The sequence below is a fragment of the Dryobates pubescens genome, chromosome 6 (genome assembly GCF_014839835.1).
Source record: "Dryobates pubescens isolate bDryPub1 chromosome 6, bDryPub1.pri, whole genome shotgun sequence".
In the NCBI taxonomy this organism is placed as follows: Eukaryota; Metazoa; Chordata; class Aves; order Piciformes; family Picidae; genus Dryobates; species Dryobates pubescens.
Window position 1 is genome coordinate 23,731,754 of NC_071617.1, and position 22,172 is coordinate 23,753,925.

Sequence of the window (22,172 nt, forward strand, 5' to 3'; positions counted from 1 at the left end):
AAGCCACCACAGCTTCAGTGGGAGGGTGGAGACAGGGTCAAGGAGCTTGCACCACCAGGTATGGCTATCAGGTAGCTGCAATGCACGCAGCTGGGAAGAGCTGACAGATAGATCCCAAGGCAGGGAAGGGCAGGCCCTGCCTCCTGGTTTTCCTCACAACTGCACTCAGCAGTGAAGCAGACAACCTTGGATCAGGTTACCAACCTGATCCAAACTGCTGGGAGTAGGATGCTCTCAAGGCCCTGACATCCATTTTAGAGCTCCTCAGCACAAGAATGACTAGGGATGCCACCAAGGTGGTCTGAGCTGCTGAGCTTCAGAGATGATCCCTCAGAGATGCCTCTTTCCAATCAGTCTTAGCTCTCAGTCTTGTCTCTTCACAGCAGTTGTGAAGTCTGCAGGCTCAGAGATACCCAACCCTTGCTCAGACATCCTTCAGCAAGCAACTCCCATAGAGACCACTTCCACAGACCACTCTGCACAACTTGAATAACATTTTAGTTACATCACTGAAAACAAGGCAGGAGAAAGGAGGACAACAGTAGGTGAATAAGCAACTTTCTTGCTTCATCACAAAGGATGAGATTTACCTTCACCTGCTGCAGGGCCATCTCAGCCTTACTGGGTTCACTCAGCTCACTGACAATGGATTGATGCTTGCACTCCAGCTCACTCAGCATCTCTTTCAACTGCAGCAGGGAGTCCACATAATCCTGGCTCGGCTGGCTTTCTGTCTCTTGTATCATTAAAAAAGGTAATGGAACAAAATACAAAGAAAAGAAATAGACAACAGACCTGAGTTACAAGAAATGTGAACATGAAGTTATCAGAATCGTTTAGAAATGAGAAGTGACATTACATATACTTGTACATTGAATCATACAGAATGGTAGGGGCTGGAAGAGACGTCTGAAGGTGATCTAGTCCAGCCTGCACACTAGAGCAGAGTCACAGAGTAAATATAATAGGAATGTGGCTAGACAGGTTGCGTATGTCTCTAGAGATGCAGACTCCACAACCTCACAGGGCAGCCTGCTGCAGTCCTCTGCTACCCTCAAGGAGCTTTCTGCACTCTTTAAAAAGTCTCCAGCTGTACCTTCAGGAACACACATGCTTCTCAAGAGCTACCCTTAAAACCAGCCTGGGCTTTAAACCCAGTTGTGACCAGCATTACTCTCACTGGAAACAATACATAAACCCATTTCCACCCCAGTTCCCCTCAGCCACTCTTTTGCACCCTTAGCTTTGTGAGAAACCCTGCTAAGACCTTCCAAGAATTAAAGAAAACCCGAATCTGCCAATGGCAATATTTTTTTCCTTAAAACAATGAAATATATATAGATAGGCTATTCATATGTATTATATGGAATATAACAAATATATGATGACAAACAATACCACCTCTTAAAAAAAACCCAACCAAACCACAACCAAAATTCAATCCCATTTTTACACTGAAGCACCTATCTCTTGGGATGGGTGGGGTGGTGGAATTACCAGTACTTCAGCTTTTGCATGCCTAAATACCCACAATTTAATATTTTTCTTTTTTAAAGGGTTTTTTATCTATGTATATGCAAATACACTCACAGATCTCTACTATACATAAAGTACAGCATATATAGTAGATATATATTACATATGAAGTCAAATATACATGCCACATTTAGTTACTATATACACACACACAAGCTTATATCTCAACACACATACATAAAATATGTATTAGCATAGCATTAGGGTTTGGGGGATGGGAGATCCCTTTTTATATGTATATACACATAAGAATATATAAAAAATAGCAGCTTTCAGCCTGTTGCAGAAAAGAGGAACTATCCGGGTAACTGAAAAGAGAATGAAAGTTTGGGTGGAATATTGCCTTGCAATTTTTGTCTGCATCTCAGATGTTGTTTGAGCCAGCTCTCTGTGGAATCCCAGGCAGGAGGCAGCAACTCACTTTGGCATTTCAGAATGAAAATGTCAGATTTTGAAAACAGCAGTGAACAGGATTATGGCTGTAAGAGCCATACTGTGGTATGCACATTCTTAGGCCTTGGATTTCAAAGCAATTCTGTTACTGCCACAAGTGAAAATTAATCTAAGCCTTGTTCTGATTCACCAGGTAGCTTTTCAACAGCTTACTGTCAGAACTGCCATACCATTTATAACTAAGGAATGAGTCAACATTTCTAGAAAGAATCAGTTATCTAGCTTCCTCTTTTCAAAAAGACAGGATAAATTTAGAGGGAAGGAAAAAAAAAAAAGAGGAATTCACTAAAAAGCAAATAGATGTACTTTCACTAAACTACAGCAAATCCTGAAGGGGAAGAAAATAGTTCAAGTTAAGTCCCATTGACAAAGAGACACACACAAAAAAAGAAGAAAAAAAGTAAGACTCTTGCAAAAAAATGCCCATGGAGTACTACTCAATCCCATCTCTGAGGGAATTTTCAGAAGCTCAAAGAAGAACCATGGACTTCATCAGTCCAGAAGGAGCTGGATTTCATCAGTCAAAGTCTGCCAAGTTCATAAATGTGACTACCAGTTTGTTCCTCCCAGTTATACGGCTCTGGAAGTTCGTTTAACTTACAGCAATTCAAACTATGCTGTAAATAAACAAATTAAACTGGGAACTGAGATTTCCATCTGTTCTTTAATACACAATGTGCAGATAAATTATCATTAAAAAAAACCCACCACCAAAACCACACACAAATAGGAAATTAATATATTATAATTATGGAAGGTGTTTTTACCAAGTAGTAACTGGTTCAAGTATACTAACAAGGCCTCAAGTGATGTGTGGCATAAGAAAAACGTTAATACTTGTCACATCAAGCAAGAATTAAAAAATACACCAATACCAATAAAACCATTCTAAAATCCATGAATTCAGAACAATCACAAAATAATCATTCCTTACAGTAAGAATGAAAGCATACCTTGTCATTTGAGCATGGCAGACAAACATGTTATCCATACAGCTTTCTACATGAAGATAATTGAAACATGCAGGCATGATGCAACACAGTAGATATATATATATACGGCCTAACGATTTCATAATTAAGCCAATTTTTATTAGGCATAGACAGTGTTAATGCTCTTCCACTTGGGGCTGTTAACAAAAACCTTCCTTGAATTCCACAGAAACAAGATGAAAACTAAGGAAAGAAAATCTCCATCTAGGTCTGTGCTCTTGATATTCAGCTCTTAAATATTAATAGAGCTACATATTTTGTGTACTACATTTAGAATCCCTTAGAAGCCAGCATGACCAGTTTGAAGACTCATAATCAAAATTTTAATGCAACAAAAACCCAAGTAGGAAGTGCCAGAGAAGAAAGCCAGATTCCAACTCACTTCAAAGACAAAATTTCCAAAAGGAATCATGTATGACTAATGTGCTCAAAGCTGTGAAAAAGAATAAATTTCATATGTGCACTTCAATTCTACAAGGTTCGCCTAATCTTCCAGTTTTCATTTCTAGTATTATTTTTTTCTATGTGAGAGAGACACAGCTTTTCAAAACACATTAGACACCTTACATATGTTTTCCTAATTCTTTAAATGTCATTTCAGGAATGTTACATACTTGCATAATCACTTCTAACACCACAGGGCAATAAATTTTCTAGTGTTAGGTGGGTAAAAAGATTTAGTCAGCCTGACCCAAAGACTCCCAGAATAAGTAGGAAAACTCTACCACAATTCTGAGAGTTCTATACACCTCAAAACAACACAGGTACCTCATGTTAAAATAAAATGCTTGTGTGCATACATATATTTACCTTTCTTCAGCTGCTGGTGACGTTCCTCTAATTTCTGACGAGTCAATCTGAAGTGATCGAGAAAGCCATTCAGGCTCTCTTGAATGAAGTTTGGAGCCATGGGCTGAGAGGTGAGTGTCTTGCAGGTGGCTTTCAGATGTTCCAACCATGGAGTCAGGCTTACAAGATGAGTTAACTCTTTCTGAAAGATTCAAAACAAACCCAAATTTCACACTTGCCTCCTAAAAAGATTTTAGCAAGCTACTGCAGCACAGCATCTCCACATTACAAGTACAACAATGCTGAATTACTCCTGTGACATAATTACCAGTATCTTCCAGTCAAACCAGGTTTCCTGGATGCCTCAGACATTTTGAGCTACATTACTGACTAAGCCAAGCTCCTCTGGCATATTCTGTGCTCCTAACAGCTTCCAGTCAAAATTAACAGCTTTTGCCAGACTTACCTGACATAAGTCTTTCAGGACTGCTGAGGGTTGGGATGCTGAAGCAGCATCATTCCTAAGCCAGGCATCCTTCTCAATTACAGTCTTCTCAAGCTCATTCATTTCCTTAAAATAAGCATTTATCTCTTCCTGGTACTTTATCTTTCTAGTCACTTCTTCCAGATATTGAACCACATCTTTCCACTCTGACAATATTTTCTCCATCACTGTTTTTATATCCACTGTAGAAAGTCCTTCTAAAAAGATTATATAAATTATTGTTATATTAACTGCAATGTATTTTTATTAATAGACATATAACCTCTCCTCTCTTCAACTACAGGTGTGCATTTGCATTAACATGCAAAATTATAATTCCAACTCCCCTATCCATATAACTGTACTTAATACTAACAGTGCTTCACCTTTTTATTTCTACATTAACAGTAAAACAAACAAGGTATTCCAATTCCTTTCTTTCCTATTGATAACTTTTGAACTTATATCAATGAGCCAACTCTTGACCACCATCATTCCCTTAATCATGATTCCTGTCTCAACATTGATACAAACACACTTAAGCTTTATTTAAATAAGCTTCCAGTGAAGTTATTTTTTAAAATATATTCTATATTCTACAAAGAAAAGGGAGGCACCAAGTTGGAAGGTAGCAGTGAAGTCAATGAAAAGGTGGATGGAAATTCTGTTGGCCTGGGAAAGAAAGGGAACAATGGCTAATAGTGTCACCATGATACAAAACTGGGAGGAATGGCTGACACACCAGAAGGCTGTACAGCCATTTGGCAAGACCTGTTCACGCTGGAGAGTTGGGCAGAGCAGAACCTCATGAAGTCCAAGTGCAGAGTCCTGCACCTGGGGAGCAATAACCTCATGCACCAATACAGGTTAGGGTCTGACCTGCTGGAAAGCAGCTCTACAGAGAAGGACCTGGAAGTCCTGGTGGACAAGTTAACCAGGAGTCAGCAGTGTGCTCTTGTGGTCAAGAAGGCCAATGTTACCCTGGTGTGACCAGCAGATCAAGGGAGGTTCTCCTCCTCTACTCTGCCCTAGAGAGGACCGTGTCCAGTTCTGGGCACACCAGTTCAATTGGAGAGAGTTCAAAAGAGGACCATGAAGATGATTAGGGGACTACAGCATCGCTCTTACAAGGAAAGGCTGAGATACCTGGGTTGTTCAGCCTAGGGAAGAAAAGACAGAGGGGATCTTATCAATATCTAAAGGACAGGTGACAAGAGTATGGGTTCTGTCTCTTCTCAATGGTGCCCAGTCTGTTGCCCCAATAAGGGGCAACAGGCACAAACTGAAACAGAGGTGGTTTCACTTAAGGAAAAGCTTCTTTACTTTGAGAATGACAGAACTCTGGAACAGGCTGCCCAGAAAGGCTGTGGAGTCACCTTCTCTGAAGGCTTTCAAAACCCACTTGGACAAGTTCTTGTGTAACCTAATCTAGGCAAACCTGCTTTAGCAGAGGGGTTGGACTAGATGATCTCTGGAAGTCACTCAAACTCCTACCATTCTGTGAATCTGTCCTTGCATGCAAACAAGATTAATAACTAGGTAATATGAACAGCAACAACAGCAACATGACAAAACATGAGGTTATTTGCCATTGACAGTGACAACATGAAGCACTTGCTACACCATCTGACAAATCAATGCATTACCTGTGTAGCATAAGTGAACAGACCTCCCAACCCATTCCTCATTACTTGATTTCCTCAAATGCAAGAAGTAACTGACAATTTTGCTACATAGGAAATTCTGGTGATATGTGCATTCAAGAGTGCATTCTTGCCATTGCAGCTTTATAACACAGATTTGCCTTCAAAGTATCACCTTTTTTATATAGGGTCATTTGGACTTAACAGTTCTGTCACTTAGATCCAAGTATGAGGAAAGTAAGATGGAGTGGGGTTTCTGCTGCACCACTTCAGTGTAGTGGAGCCCAGTGCTTTGGTCAGAGTAGGTAAACAGTTAGCTTCTACAAGTGCACTTGAAGGCTCTACCCTATAGATCCTCCCTGTGCTTCACACATTGGCCATACACTTGGCACATCTACAATACAGAAGCACTGCAGCTGGACTGAGCCACGTAAGAGAAGTATGCACGCAATGGTCGGTCACAACACATCCTGTTCATACCCCAAAGATACAAATGGATGCATACACACGTGCCAGTGCTGTGCACACAGGTGTAGCCCAGTCCAATTTTTGGAGAGAAGGACTGTCATTCTGAGCTGGACAAAGCATACTACCAGGGGCTATAGATTGGTTATTTTCTGTAGAACCCAAACTTTAAGATGGCAAACAATTAGGTAGCAATTTCTGCATCTTGTTTTTTGCTAACACAAAGCAGTTTTTCAGCTGTGCATTTCTAATGATGATAGACAGATACGAGCTTCATAGCCGTGACCTATCACAGGTGGAAGTGATTATAAAAAGAGAGAGGAAGGGAGGGAACAGCTACAGATTTTTATAACCCAAACTTCAAGTTAAATCAGCTTCAGGGCAATGGCACCCACACTGAAAAGCTTCAGCTGTAGTAGATAAAGAGGTAAGGACTGGAGATACTAAGCAAATAGGGGCATACAGGCAAAGGGGCTGGATAGAAAAGAAAACAAAAAAAAGCTACAGTTGCAAAATTCAGTACAAATTAGCACTTTCCAAAAGGGATATTGGTCAGTATGCAGGGCACTGACACCATCCCTTCACCTGTCTGAATGCTGCTAATCATGGCAATTTCACCAGAATCCCAAGTCTATAGCAGATCTAAAAGACTGTCCCTGGATGATATGAACAGCTCTTTTATGGAGAAGCTGACATTTTACTGATGCAGTTCTGTCACATTATGAAACAAGATTCTGGCAAGACCTAAAAGATTCGACTTTCACTGATAATGATTGTATGTTTCCAGGGATAAATGTTTTAATTGACAATCAATCATTTTCTCAAGCATGTAGGCTTCCCTCTTGCCTTTCAGCCATAAATGATGATTGCATCAACAAAACATAGTGACAGATTTTACAAAAAAAAAAAAAAGAAAACTAGGAATAAAAAGAAATACACACACATTTATTAAGATTAAATTTGGTTTCGAATTTCCACTTGAGGAAGTTATAATTCAAAGTTGTGTAGAACAGAATAGAATAAACCAGGCTGGAAAAGACCTTTGAGATCATGAAGTCCAACCTATCGCCACATAATTTAAAATTAAACCAAGTCCTTTCCCCCAAAGAAAGTTGCCACCCTTTCAAAAAATTATTTCAATTTCAACAAAAATAATTGTTAAAAGGTTTTAAATGAACATACACACATTAAAGAAAGAATATCAATATTGCTTTTCTACAAGCTTTAATAAACACACACACACACACATACATATCAGTAACTAGCAACAGCAGTAATAACCAGTGTCTCTGAAGGAAAGAAAATGGAGGGAGAGGGAAAGAATATATTGTGATGCTTAATTGGAGCTAGAGTCTTTCAGTATCACTTTTCCAGTAACTCATCTGATTAAATTAAAAACCAGAAAAACCTTTAATTTGCTTACCCGTTCCCATTTGATCCAAAATAATATGTCCACTTTGTTTCAGGTCATCTAATTTTTGGATCTTTTCAGTTCTCTCTTTTTCAATAACCTACAAAGTAAATGGCAAAAGACTACAGTTTGCAGAGAGTAATGTTTTTCTTGGCTTACCCCCAACCCTCCATAACATGTATTTTCCCACTACTAGCAAAACATATTCCAGTTTTCTTGGATCCAGCACCTTCTAAGATACACATTAGCTCAGTTTGTTCAGAAAATAAATGTCAAAGGAGTTAGCTCTCACAAGTACCAGTACCAGGCAAGCACCAGGAACAAAATATTGTTGAAAGAGTGTTGATCTTGTTACATAAAATCAGATATTGGGACACCAGGTAAAACACAAGTACAGTGTGTGCAGAACGTCACAGCACGATTCAAAGTGTCCCTGAGCAGGCCACTGTCCCACGTCTGCCAAAATTATAGAAGTAATACCACTCAAATCCATCTCCAGCTGTGAAATATTAAATCAAAATATGCTGCTTAGTGAAAAAGATACCAATCCTGAACACACACATCATCGAACTGCAGAGGAGACATCTGCCGTTTTTCAAATTTCCTGTGGATTGTGCAACCCAACATCAGCAAAAATGTGCGTTAAGCTTGTCAGAAATCCATCTATGTCCAGTTCTGAAACTATTTAACTGAAAGGATTTAGGATTATAGAATGGTCTGGGTTGGAAAAGACCTCCAAAGGTCATCTAGTCCAACTTCCTCTGCAGTAAGCAGGGGCATCCTCAACTAGACCAGGTTGCCCAGAGCCTCACTTGGACAGGGCCCCACCTCCCCAGGCAACCTGTTCCAGTGTTCTACTACCCTCATGGTAAAGAACCTGTTCCTAACATCCAATCTAAATCTGCTCTTCACAGTATCACAGTATCACCAAGGTTGGAAGAGACCTCAAAGTCCAACCTGTCACCACAAACCCCACGACTAGATCACGGCACCAAATGCCACATCCAATCCCCTCTTGAACCCCTCCAGGGACGGTGACTCCACCACCTCCCTGGGCAGCCCATCCCAATGACGAATGACTCTCTCAGTGAAGAACTTTCTCCTCACCTTGAGCCTAAACTTCCCCTGGTGCAGCTTGAGACTGTGTCCCCTTGTTCTGGTGCTGGTTGCTAGAGAGAAGAGACCAACCCCTTCCTGGCTGCAACCACCTTTCAGGTAGTTGTAGAGGGCAATGAGGTCTCCCCTAAGCCTCCTCTTCTCCAGGCTAAACAATCCCAGCTCCCTCAGCCTCTCCTCGTAAGGCTTGTGCTCAAGGCCTCTCACCAGCCTTGTTGCCCTTCTCTGGACACGTTCAAGTGTCTCAATGTCCTTCTTAAACTGAGTGGCCCAGAACTGGACACAGTACTCAAGGTGTGGCCTAACCAGTGCTGAGCACAGGGCACAATGACTTCCCTGCTCCTGCTGGCCACACTATTCCTAATGCAGGCCAGGATGCCATTGGCCTGCTTGGCCACCTGGGCACACTGCTGGCTCATGTTTAGGCAGCTGTCAATCAGCACCCCCAGGTCCCTTTCTGTTTGGCAGCTCTTCAGCCACTCTGACCCCAGCCTGTAGCTCTGCATGGGGTTGCCGTGGCCAAAGTGCAGCACCCAGCACCTGGATTTGTCGAATGCCACCCTGTTGGACTCTGCCCATCTGTCCAGTCAGTCGAGGTCCCTCTGCAGAGCCCTTCAGAAGATTTGCAGATGACACCAAGTTGGGAGCAGATGGTGATCAGTTAGAGGGCAGGCCACCATCTGCTCCCAACTTGGTGTCATCTGCAAATCTTCTGATGACTATCTCAATCCCCTCATCTCTCTCATCCCCTCTTCTCTAGTTTGAAGTCATTGCCCCTCGTCCTATCACCACAGGCCTTTGTAAACAGTCTTGCTCCATCCTCCTTGTAGGTTCCCTTTGGGTACTAGAAGGCTGCTATTAGGTGTCCCTGGAGTCTCCTCTTTTCCAGCCTAAACAACCCCAGCTCCCTCAGCCTGTCTTTGTAGCAGAGGTGCTCCAACCCCCTGATGATTTTCACGGCCCTTCTCTGGACCGTCTCCATCAGGTCCACATCCTTCCTGTATTGAGGGCTCCAGACCTGGACATAGTACTCTAGGTGAGGCCTTACCAGAGCAGAGTAAAATGGCAGAATCACCTCTCTGGATCTGCTGGCCACACATCTTTCAATGTAGCCCAGAATGTGATTGGTCTTCTGGGCAGCAAGCACACACTGTCTGCTCATGTCCAGCATCTCATCCATCGGAGCCCCCAAGTCGTTTTCCACAGGGCTGCCTTCTAACACCTCATCCCCTAGTCTGTATTGATCACAAGAGTTGTTCCAGCCCAGGTGCAGAACCCTGCATTTGCTGTTGTTGAATGTCATGAGGTTCACTTGTGCCCACCTCTGCAGCTTGTCCAGGTCCCTCTGGATGACATTCTGTCCCTCTGGCATATTGACAGCACCAGGGACTTCACCTAAGTGCCAGGACTTTTCAAATAACATAGAGAGTGGCTTGGCAACTACATCAGCTAATTCCCTCAAGACTCTGGGATGCATTTCATCAGGTCCCATGGACTTGTATATCTTCAGTTTCCTCAGATGATCATGCACCTTGTCTTCACTTACAGTGGGAGGTACTTTGTCTCCATCTTGTGGGCCATCAACATGAGAGCCATGAGGCAAGGGGCTGCCAGTGAAGACTAAGGCAAAAAAGTTGTTGAGAATCTCAGCCTTCTCATCTGTTGATACAAGCTCCCCACTACTGCTCATCAAGGGGGTACACTTTCCTTAACCTACCTTTTCTGATTAATGTACCTGTAAGACTTTCTTGTTTTTCTTGACCTCCCTTGCCAAGTTCAGTTCCAGCTGTGCCTTGGCCTTCCTGACCTCATCCCTACACAACCAAGCAACATCCCTATACTCTTCCCAGGATGCCTGCCCCTTCTTCCACTTCCTGTGTAGTCCTAACTTGCCCTTTAGTTTGACCAGCAGCTCAACCAGTGGTGGTCTCTTGACTTCCTTGCTCAATTTCTTGTATGTGGGGATTGAGATCTCTTGTGCTCTACAGAAAGCATCCTTAAAGATCTGCCAGCAATGTTCCACTCCCTTGTCCCTGAGGGCTGTTTCCTTTAGAGTCCTATTTACTAACTCCTTGAAGAGCTGGAATTTTGCTTTCCTAAAATTTGGAGTCCTAACTATGCTTCTTGTGGGCTTCATATTCCTCAGGATGGTGAAGTGCACAAGTGCATGACCATTGCAGGCCAGCCTGATCAGGCAGCCTAGAGTAGACTCCTACCACAAGGCTCCCCTTGTTGTCCCAATCCCTAATTTCTATCTCGTAGTTATTCTTTAGCAACAAGATCTTGGTCTCCAAACTGGTGACACATGGGTTTGATGGCTGGACCACTAGATGGATAAAGAACTGGCTTGATGGCTGCACCCGAAGAGTGGCTGTCAATGGGTCCATATCCCAGTGGAGGCCAGTGACAAGCAGAGTCCCTCAGGGATCAGTCCTGGCACCAGGCTTGTTCAACATCTTTGTCGGTGACATGGACAGTGGCATTGAGTGCACCCTCAGCAAGTTTGCTGATGACACCAAGCTGTGTGGTGCAGCAGACAGGCTGGAGGGAAGGGATGCCATCCAGAGGGACCTTGACAGGCTGGAGAGGTGGGCACAAGCCAACCTCATGAGGTTCAACAAGACCAAGTGCAGGATCCTGCATCTGGCTTGAGGCAATCCCAGGCACAAATACAGGCTGGGCAGTGACTGGCTGGAAAGCAGCCCTGAGGAGAGAGACTTGGGGGTGCTGGTGGATGAGAAGCTCAACATGAGCTCTCAGTGTGCACTTGCAGCTCGGAAAGCCAATCAGATCCTGGGCTGCATCAAGACAAGTGTGGCCAGCAGGTCAAGGGAGGTGATTGTCCCCCTCTACTCAGCTCTGGTGAGACCCCACCTGGAGTACTGCATCCAGTTCTGGAGCCCCTATTACAAGAGGAATATGGACGTGGTGGAGTGTGTCCAGAGAAGGGCCACGAGGATGATCAGAGGGCTGGAGCACCTCTCCTATGAGGACAGACTGAAGGAGTTGGGGCTGTTCAGTCTAGAGAAGAGAAGGCTCCGAGGTGACCTAATTGTGGCCTTCCAGTATCTGAAGGGGGCCTACAAGAAGGCTGGGGAGGGACTTCTCAGGATATCAGGTAGTGATAGGACTAGGGGGAATGGAATGAAGCTGGAGGTGGGGAGATTCAGGCTGGACATGAGGAGGAAGTTCTTCACCATGAGAGTGGTGAAGCCCTGGAATGGGTTGTCCAGGGAGGTGGTTAGGGCCCCGTCCCTGGAAGTGTTTAAGACCAGGCTGGACGAGGCTCTGGCCAGCCTGATCTAGTGTGGGGTGTCCCTGCCCATGGCAGGGAGGTTGGAACTGGGTGATCCTTGTGATCCCTTCCAACCCTGACTGATACTATGATACTAACAACTATTCGCACTCTATCGACTTCTTTGCATAGTGGGCAACACCTCCACCCCTTCTTCCTCTCCTGTCCCTTCTGAACAGCTTGTAGCCATCGACAGTTACACTCCAGTTGTAGGATTCATCCCACCAAGTTTCTGTAATTGCCACCATGTCATAGCTTTCACCTAGCAGGGTAGCTTACAACTCCTGTTTGCTGCTCATGCTGTGTGCATTGGTGTAGAGGCACTTCAGCTGGGCCATGTCACCTACTTAGAGGGGCATCCCACTGTTCCCCCAAGGCGTTTCATGGGAGGTACCCTCCTGTCTCTCATGACCTCAGAGGACCCTGGCTCAGTTCTGTAAGACCTTGCCTTTGCTGCGGTGTTCACAGCATGCTTCAGGGCAACAGGCTGGAGGCCCTAACTATCACCTCACCCAACCAAACCCTGGGGTGTCTTCCTACCACTTGTCACAGACAAATTTGATATTGTCACCATCTACCACCTCAAGTGAGATGGTAGACTGAAAGTTGTCGTCAGGCTCATCTCTAGTGCATCTGGTTTTAACCCCCTCCCCCTTCGAGCCTAATTTAATCCCCACAAAGCATGCACATCAGTCCACACCTTCAGCTGACAGCCAGTTTGGAGGCAAAATATACAGTTATGGGGAACGTTATCTCCACATTTTACCTTCAACTTTTCTTTCATGTTTGAAGTCTCTCTCATCTTCTTGTACTCTTTGATGTCTGTGGTCTGAATTGCAGATTTTGATTTTGAAATCCAGCTCAAGAGCTCAGCACTTTCAGCATCAAACCTGGTTTAAAAGGCCAAACAATTTTGTCATTTTATCCTGTTCGGTCACACTGTCTTAAAAAATCAGAAGTCTTAAAGGTCAGCACATTCCTCAATCCCCAAAAAAGCAAGGCTGCAAACGAGATTCATGTTTCTTGTATTACTACTCATAGGCAACAGGACAGAAACAGACTTTCAAAAATCTACCATGTCCAAAATTATGTCCATGGTGTTAAACTTTGAGGGCAAACTGCAGGTGAAGAGTGCATTTTTTTAAATTCATTTATTTTTTATACATACCTTCATGCAAAGTATTGCTATTGCTTTTAATATGGCACAAAACATATCTCTCAATGATTAATATTTTACAAGTAAACTACACCTCAGGAACAAGACAAATAAGAATTACAGTTCTAAATTTCCTAGAAGCCTGCAGTGTTATTTAATTTGAAAAAGCTAGCAGCTTAAGAACTCGTGGCAGTGACAGTGGACATTTTTGAATACTAGCTGACTAAACATGACCTTACAGCTTAATATTTTTGGCTAGGGTGGATGTTCTACAGAGCTGGAGAAAAGAACAGATACACTACACAGAGCACATGTCAGGACATATTACAATTATACAACTTAACATAATCTAAATTCTAATATGGAAGATAGCAGCCTACCAACAAATGCAGAAGTCTCTGTTAGTTACAGGTTTGCATGGCACTTTGACTTTTTCAACCACAGATGAGATGTCTTTCAAAAAAAAAAACCCCAAAACTATTTGTCCTTCAGCAAAGGAGCTGAAATACAAAGGTCTAAAGACACAGTTTGGTGAGAAACAAAACATCCCCATTGCCCTTTGAAAGTTAAGGAAGCTGCAGGTCTTCTCCCGCTCTGTTAACAAGGTTGTACATAACATTTTCTTCACATTCCTCAAACCCAACTTTACAGTCAAAACTTAAGTATCCCTCACTTACACAAAAGAGGAATCAAAGCCATGACCAAGAGATATGAGCCTACCTAGCACCTAGCGAGCAAGGGAAAAATGGCAGAGACATACTTACTTTTTCTTTGTTTCACTGTCCCCTGGGATTTGCCTTTTCTTTGGGGGTGGTGGTGGAGGCAACTCCTGTCGAAGCTGTTTAACCACTACCTCTTCCTTCAATAATGTTTCTGCAGCAGTCTTTTGTGAGACCTGTGACATCCCTATGCTTCCTACAGCTTGAGTTACCTATAGAAAATAATTTAACAAAAGGGGTAAATGTCATTTTTAACAGAAGCTGAATTGCTTTTGTTTAGTTACTTTTATTCACTAATCACAAAAGCCCATCTATTGACTCCTACAAATGACCATGTCTAGCTGTCATGAAGTATCTTTAACACAGATGCACTGCAGAGAAAAAAATCCTTATTCTCATTTTACAGATGGGAACCAAGCATCAAAATACTCAGTTCAGCTAGAATTTCATGCCAGTTCAAGTGAACTAAAAATAAAGAGGACACAGTCTCAAGCTGCACCAGGGGACGTTTAGGCTGCATGTTAGGAAGAAGTTCTTCATAGAAAGAGTGATTGGCTATTGGAATGTGCTGCCCAGGGAGGTGGTGGAGTCACCATCACTGGAGGTGTTTAGGAAGAGACTGGATGGGGCACTTAGTGCGATGGTTTAGTCAATTAGTGTTGGATGATAGGCTGGACTTGATGATCTCAAAGGTCTTTTCCAACCTGGTTAATTCTATTCTAAAAAAACAAAAATAAAAATGTATACAACACTTTTTCTCTTTATTGCTTGTTGCACAGAAAGAACTAAGGTCCTTAGGTTTATTAATATACCATTCTGTATTTTATACTCATATACCATAAAACCAAGCCTAGATCTCAAAAAGAGCTGATAAACAGTGGATTTGACTCAAACACTGACTGAAGTCAATAGAAACCTTCCACACTTGAACAAAATACAAAGTAAGTCTCATGGGAATCAACCCGTACATTCTAACTATGTGTTCCATATTTAGAGGAGGGAAAGTGAAAAGATGAAGATAGGATTTGGCACTCCCCACTGCCTTGAATTAAATATAAGAACAAATTAGAGCCACATGGCTGAAATGGACACCTACTCAGACTACACAAATCAGTCACTACACACCAAACTGGTTGTGAATCAGTGCTGCAGCCTTCATCATAGTATTTTATTACTGTAAAAGAGGACATGAGTCACAAAACTATCAAACAAAATTCTCAAAGGAGCCAATGGGAGTTCTATCTAAATAAAAACATTAAAGAGTACTCAAAGTAAACATCTAACAAACCAGCTTGACTATTCATCACTATTTAAAACAAACAACTACTCCATTTCAACAGATGAGAGATCATATACAAGCATTTACGCTCTGTGAGTGACTCCCATTTATCTATCTATTCTGGGGTTTAGGTTTTGCCTTTGTTTTCATTTAGTATCAGATTCTATCCAGTTCCAGCACTCTTAAAATGTTTAAATACTTTTGTATTGATTGATAATAAACAGCAAGCCAACTTTATCAGAAAAACGAAGCTTAATCTGTGTGAGAATGGTATTAGGTATTAAGTAATAGGCTGGACTTGATCTCTGAGGTCTTTTCCAGTGTGGCTGATTCTGCGATACCAATAGTCAGGTTAACAACTCGGGGTTCTGAAGAGCAAAAAGTGAAAGCAACTTTGTCAGCAGATAAAGTCTTGAAAGAGCACTCACCTACCTCTTTAGCATGATGCCAAGAATTTGCTTGGGCAATTTTGCTCACAGTATCACCAAGGTTTGCACATATACAGACACCTAAAGAGCTTAAAAGTAATATTGTCTTGTTAACTACCTGGTTAGAGTAATCTTCTAGCTTCTGAACCAAACTGTCCCATCTCTGAGTTAGATCTTCTTGATCTTGATCAATTTTACTGCATGCTCTGTCATTTCCAATTATTTGGGCCACATCCTGACCTAGCTCGTTTAGCTGGTCTAGTGTTTGCCTTTTCATACCCATGTCTTCCTTCAAAATCTGAAGTTAAAAGAAAACATTAAAAGATGACATCAAGAATTTCACCAACTTCAAGCTTTTAATACCATAGCATGGAGGGAAAACATGCTAGCTTAGCCAGATGCATCATAGGTTTCAAAACAGTCTACTGTGTAACAAAGCACCAACAAACATGCTTAAAAAGAGCACAGCCCTGAAACAGGGCTCACCACCTTGGAAAAGCTATGGAGTAGGCTGCACACATTTTTTTAAAATCAAGTATTTTTAAAATCAAGAATTTGGCAAGGATAGGATATTTGCCTGGCTTCCAAAGTACCATGCATTCACAGCTCCTACTGGGTTCTAAACTGTAATTTGCCATTTATTTAGCCTATGAGATTTGACAGGACAGAGCAGGATAGTGATACTCACTGCTAGCTTTCGAACATTTACACTCAGGTCTGTTTGATCTTTAAAGTTGCTTGTCTGGACCTTACTCAAAGCCTCCTCTTTCTCAGTCAACCAAGCTTTCAATAAGCACTGCAGATCATACAAAAAAAAATAAAAAATAGAAAGGTTACAAGAAAATAGCAAGCTTATCAAATAGCTATTGACAATTCCTTCTTTAGGATCTTTGCATTCAAAGCACATTTCTCAGTCTTATATGCAGGAATTTCAGTTGGCATTAATAAAGAAAGGTATTAAAAGAAAAAAAACAGATCAGAAAACTAAGTAACAAAACAATTTCAATAAAACCATTCCTCAATATATCATTGCACTTCCCACATAGTTAGTTATAGCAACAAGAGATCCACCATAAAGATGATGTGGGACTTAGAAATTATTTTAGGATTAAATACATGAAAATGGCATGTCGTTTTTCTTTCGTTCTCCACCCTTCTTACTCTGTGATTCAAAACCAGCCATTATAAACATCTTCCCACAGAAGCTATGCCACTCATAATTCAGAGCTTTTTTTAGTCCAGGCAGCCAAAGACATGATACTAATCAGTTACCTCCCTGTTTACTGTACCTACTTCCAATTGCAAAATATCTTCAGCAAATACTATCTCATTAACTACTGAATGCTGAAGCAGTCTGCCCTGATAAGCAATAACTCAGGGGTCTTGAGCTTTTTCTGTTTTGTGGGGTTTTGTCTGGTGGTGGTATCATTTGTTTGTTTGGGTTTTTTGGCTTGTTGTTGTTGGGTTTGGTGGGTTGTTTTTTTTGTGTGGGTTGTTTTTTTGGTGTGGGTTTTTTTTCGTTTGGTTGGGGTTTGGTTTTTTTTTTGAGGAAAACTGTCCTGGGTGTTGCTTTCTTGCTTTTCTTCAGTCACAGCACTCCTATGGAAACTTCAGAATAACTGGCACCAAGTGTTAGGAAGGATTTTATACATAATATGTTGTAACAGGTTGCTAGATTATACTGGGCTCTCTCTGAAGCTCAGTGGCCACTGCTACTCCTCTAGTAGCAACGATACAGCAATGCAGATTCTTTTCTCCTCTGAACAACACACTTCAGTACAGCCAGTGGGCACCACAGTCTAGTGGTATTGTTTTGGCATTGTCCCAGAACTAACTACATCAACTTTCAGGCCATAGGATTAAGGCAGTTTACATTGCCAGTGTATATCAATAAACAAAACAAAGATAGCAAATACAACAGTGGTGAGATGTCATAAGGCTGTGAGAAACAAAATTATAATACCACACTCTGGAAAAATCATGCTGGCATCCCAGCCAACAAAGGAAGCTTAAAAACCCTTCAATGTATTCAATTAATTTCTGCTTAATCAGCAGTCAATGATCAGTCTCCATGGAAAACTGAAACATGATTATCACAGTGCTAGAAAATATCTGGCACTGATTGAAGAATTTGTTTCCTGAATGGTAAGGTTTGTGTTGACTTGGCAATGCAGTTTCCAAACATTTTCCAGGCAGCCACAAAAAGGCTGATGCATCACGGTGCTCAATCTCTCCATCTGGCTGGGCAAAATGGAAAGCTACAGTAACTAAATGCTTTAGTTACTTTCATACAAACAGTTCATTAACACAAAAGTTTTCAATTAGTTTCAAATTGCAGTTTTCATAGGTCTCTTGACAATTCTTGAGGACAGAGAATTGTAATTCAAACCTGTTGGCAATAAATGCATTGTTCAGATTTGAACAACCACCTAAAATAAATTTCTACTTCCTCATTACTGCCCATCTGAAATTCTACATGAAATAGACAACAAATTAAATTTTTTCAGCTTTACAGAGCAAAATAATTACATACTAATTAAAAAAAAGAAGGAATGCAAAGCAACTCCACTACTTTCTTAACAGCATTGCAGTAGTCAATGAGGGGTCACTTTCCCCTAGACAAATGTAACGGTGGAAGAAGAGAGAAACATGTTCACATAGGGTCATCAAAACAGAGCATTTGAAGCCTGCACCCCGACTTACAGAATGAGGATTTCTGACAAATCACAGTATCATAGTATCAGTCAGGGTTGGAAGGGACCACAAGGATCATCTAGTTCCAAACCCCCTGCCATGGGCAGGGACACCCCACACTAGATCAGGCTGGCCAGAGCCTCATCCAGCCCAGTCTTAAACACATCCAGGGATGGGGCCTCAACCACCTCCCTGGACAACCTATTCCAGGGCTTCACCACTCTCATGGTAAAGAACTTCCTCCTCATGTCCAGTCTGAATCTCTCCACCTCCAGCTTCATTCCATTCCCCAATCTTTACTTTTCAACTCAGAAATTTATCTCGCCCAAGAGCTGCCAGAAAATCCTTACACAGAACTTACATATGTACATGCACATGTATGCCCACATGCTAATTAAAGGAAATGTACTTAAATAGATACTTGGCACTGGATAAAACAGAATCTGAGCCTTGGTACTCTATTAACAGCAAGGTTGTAACAGCTGCAAATTCAGCTTATTGATATACAGCAGACACAGAAGAGGTCAGGGAGAAACACACATGCAACCCCCAAAAATGCAGACACAACATCCTTGTCAAAGAAAACAGGCTGTGACAGATAGCAACAGCTATATCAGCACTGCTCCACTCCTTTTAAGTGTCTAAAAAACAATATAAATTTGTGTGTACTGCAGAGTTTTAACAATAGCTTACAGAAATAAACACCATCATTTAAGAAAACCAAATGATTTAGGTAAAACCTTCAAAGGAAAAGCCATCAAGTATTTTAAACTGAGAGACAAAAATAAACTCTAGGACTAGACATGCCAATGTAACACAGGCAGTTATCTTACCACATTTTCAGTGCCATCACTAATTTGTGTTTGAGCATTGTATTTAATACAGATGTAAAGTGTGTGATATCATAGCAAGAAAAAACTCACAATGCCATCACCTTCACAATTCAACTGTTTGCCTAAACTCAGCAAAATGAGACAAGCTTCACTATATTGACCATGGTTTAGGATTTTGAAAACACTATATATTGATTAGTTGATCACATAAACATGTTCATGTTTCCATGCTGGAAGTACATATACCTTAATTAGTAAAATGTCTGTAATTAAACTACCAAATACCTAGTGATGCATTGTTACTTTTGTTATCATGGATATTCCCAATTCTTGGCCACTTTGTAAGCCTCCTTGAAAGTTATTTTATAAGGAGTTATTAACTTTCTTACTTACGGAAAATACTTTTTTACTGCAAAGCCACTTTGCTCCTCAAGAAACACTGAGAATCTAAACAAGAATATAAAATCTAGTTTTCCAGGGCTTTTTTCCTGAGTGTTGTTAAACCTTTTGAAGAGGCTTGTGGGGTTTTTGTTTGGCTGATTTTTCTGCCCTTCAGATCAACCAGTCACTTTGGGTATCTGAAGGGGTACTAACCTGTTCTTCCAGCAGCTCCTGCCATAAAAGCTGAATTTCTTGCAACTTGACCCGTCGCTCCTCGGTCCAACGACAAACTGCTGTCCACCGCTCGCCAAGCCTCTACAAAGGCAAGACACGCAAACATTCACAAGCCTCAAAAGGAAACTCACAGTAACCTCTTTCTACACCATAGCTACTTCCTTGCCAGTAATTGCCACTGATGTATCACTCAAAGCTGGAAGTTAAAACCTTCAAGAGCATTCACGTATGGCTTTGCTGAAGTCAGGGAGCTATTTGATTGACTTCAAAAGCAGTGAACAAAGTAGCAGGAATTCCATTTCAATGAACTGTTTCACACTCTCTATACTTGAAGTTACAGTCTAACTTATGACAAGACCAAAAAAAATACTTTGCACTATGTTCCCTAGATAATTTGTACCCACGCCTTCAAATATTTTCCCCCATTGGGTATCAACTTCCTAATGAAAATTATTTATGTGAAAATACGTGTTGTACTGTACATCTTCCCATTTAAATTCAACTGCTGGAAGGATATACTACAAAAGTGCCTCGGTAACTGCGAATGTGAATAGCTGCACTGATCAGGAATTGAGTTTGAAAGTCACCAAAGTACTTTTGCAGAGCAAATTTAATAACTCTTTATATTAATATTACTTCTAAAACACACACACACTGTACTTTACCTCCTAGAACAAATTGTCTTTAAACACAAAGATGATGATTAGCAATTATATGTGGAGGTTGTAAGTGCCTGGAGAGTTAACAAGAGCTCTAACATTCTACCTGCAACTGTTCCTCCAGAAGAGCTGTTGCACTTTCCCCGCTGCTTTCATCAACAATGACGACCATGTGCGTTAGGGAGTTTACCTTCACCTGTTCTGTCTCTAGGTCACTTTGCAGGCACTAGAACAGCAAATCAGAGGTTACCAATTTCCAATACATTTGTGCTAATCTGCTATTTAAGTCACAGTGTCTAACAACCGCTGTGGCAAAGTACCTCAGATTCAACAATTAAGCACACATTTTTCCATTGGGAATCACTGCACAGTTGAAATAAATGTAATAAGTGTTCAACACAATAAATTGCTCAAAATGAACTCCAAACCCTTCTGTTAAAATGCTAGAGAACATGGAGTGCTTAAAGCTGTACGCACCATACCAGGCTAGAACTGCATGGTAACTGCACCGACTTTCTGGTATGTCTGTTGTTACAGGTAACAGAGCTCAAGTGCTTCTCTAAAACACTATTATTATTAACAAGCAAGTACCTTAGGGCATGCCAAACGGGGGGGGGGGGGGGGGGTAAAAAAAAAAAATCACTAAGAACATTTGTCTTTTAACAGTTAACAGTATAGTTATCAAAAGTTTCAACAGTGCTACAAATTGAACATGGTGTTGAAAGACAATAGTAGAAAACTGCAGGAAACATACACGTCTGATCAGTTTGATATAATCTGGAGATTTAAATATTCAGACAACTTCTAACAGAACAGAGTTCACGGTTAAAGCATATCTCCAAAATACCTCTGCAAGATCAATATGCCTTTACAGTAGTGTAAATATCACTTTTCATCCCAGAATATTCTAAGCTACTCTGTGAACCACACACCTCCAACTCCCCAGACGTTGAAGACAGAGGAAATAATGTAAATGTGGGACTTAGAATTACACAGACTGAAAGCATTCCACAATTCTTGCCCTGTGAGGTGTGCCCCATGCTGCAAAGGTGGTCAAACCTCAGCACTGAATATGAAAACCAAAGGTACAACCACAACAAGTATCAAATGGCTATCACTCACTTCAAAAAACCCCACAAAACACTGCAGGCTAGAAAGGCTGGACTCCCATCTGGAAACTTAATTAAAAGACAAACCACTTCCAAAACACTGTGCACATCAGAATGTAGTCTCTATGTACCCCCTTAGGATGCAACCCCTATAAAAGCAGAGGCAGAAATCAGTGACTTGAGAGGCCCTTCCTGATAGTTTTAGCTCCCACTTATTTAAATCTTCAGGTCTCAAGCATGCTTTAGCAATGCCTGCAAGTCATTAAAGGCATGTTCATCCACATTACTTTCTATGCTGTCTCTCACACCAACAGTTTACCTGGAGAGGCCTCATTTTCTGCACAAAGTGAGTGGAACACAATTTCCCCTACAGGTTTTGCTTCCTTCTGTAGTCATCAGTGCTTAAGTCTTTACTTCCAGAAACTTCCAATTCCTTTCTACCCCATCATCATCCTTTTCCAAGTATCAAATGCAGCCCTTCAACATACAGCCATAT

General features: G+C 41.5%; 1 protein-coding gene across 1 annotated transcript in view; it reads right to left on the reverse strand.

Annotated features, from left to right (window-relative positions):
- Nucleotides 1-22,172, reverse strand: part of UTRN (utrophin) — a 387,861-nt gene that overhangs the window by 273,036 nt on the left and 92,653 nt on the right. Inside the window, exons 13-22 of the mRNA XM_054162750.1 lie at nucleotides 20,674-20,793; nucleotides 19,888-19,989; nucleotides 16,455-16,562; nucleotides 15,885-16,064; nucleotides 14,105-14,271; nucleotides 12,951-13,074; nucleotides 7,786-7,873; nucleotides 4,237-4,472; nucleotides 3,792-3,972; nucleotides 591-736 (exon numbers count right to left, since the gene is read on the reverse strand). Coding sequence (XP_054018725.1) covers nucleotides 591-736; nucleotides 3,792-3,972; nucleotides 4,237-4,472; nucleotides 7,786-7,873; nucleotides 12,951-13,074; nucleotides 14,105-14,271; nucleotides 15,885-16,064; nucleotides 16,455-16,562; nucleotides 19,888-19,989; nucleotides 20,674-20,793 — 1,452 coding nt within the window. The remainder of the gene's footprint in view (nucleotides 1-590; nucleotides 737-3,791; nucleotides 3,973-4,236; nucleotides 4,473-7,785; nucleotides 7,874-12,950; nucleotides 13,075-14,104; nucleotides 14,272-15,884; nucleotides 16,065-16,454; nucleotides 16,563-19,887; nucleotides 19,990-20,673; nucleotides 20,794-22,172) is intronic.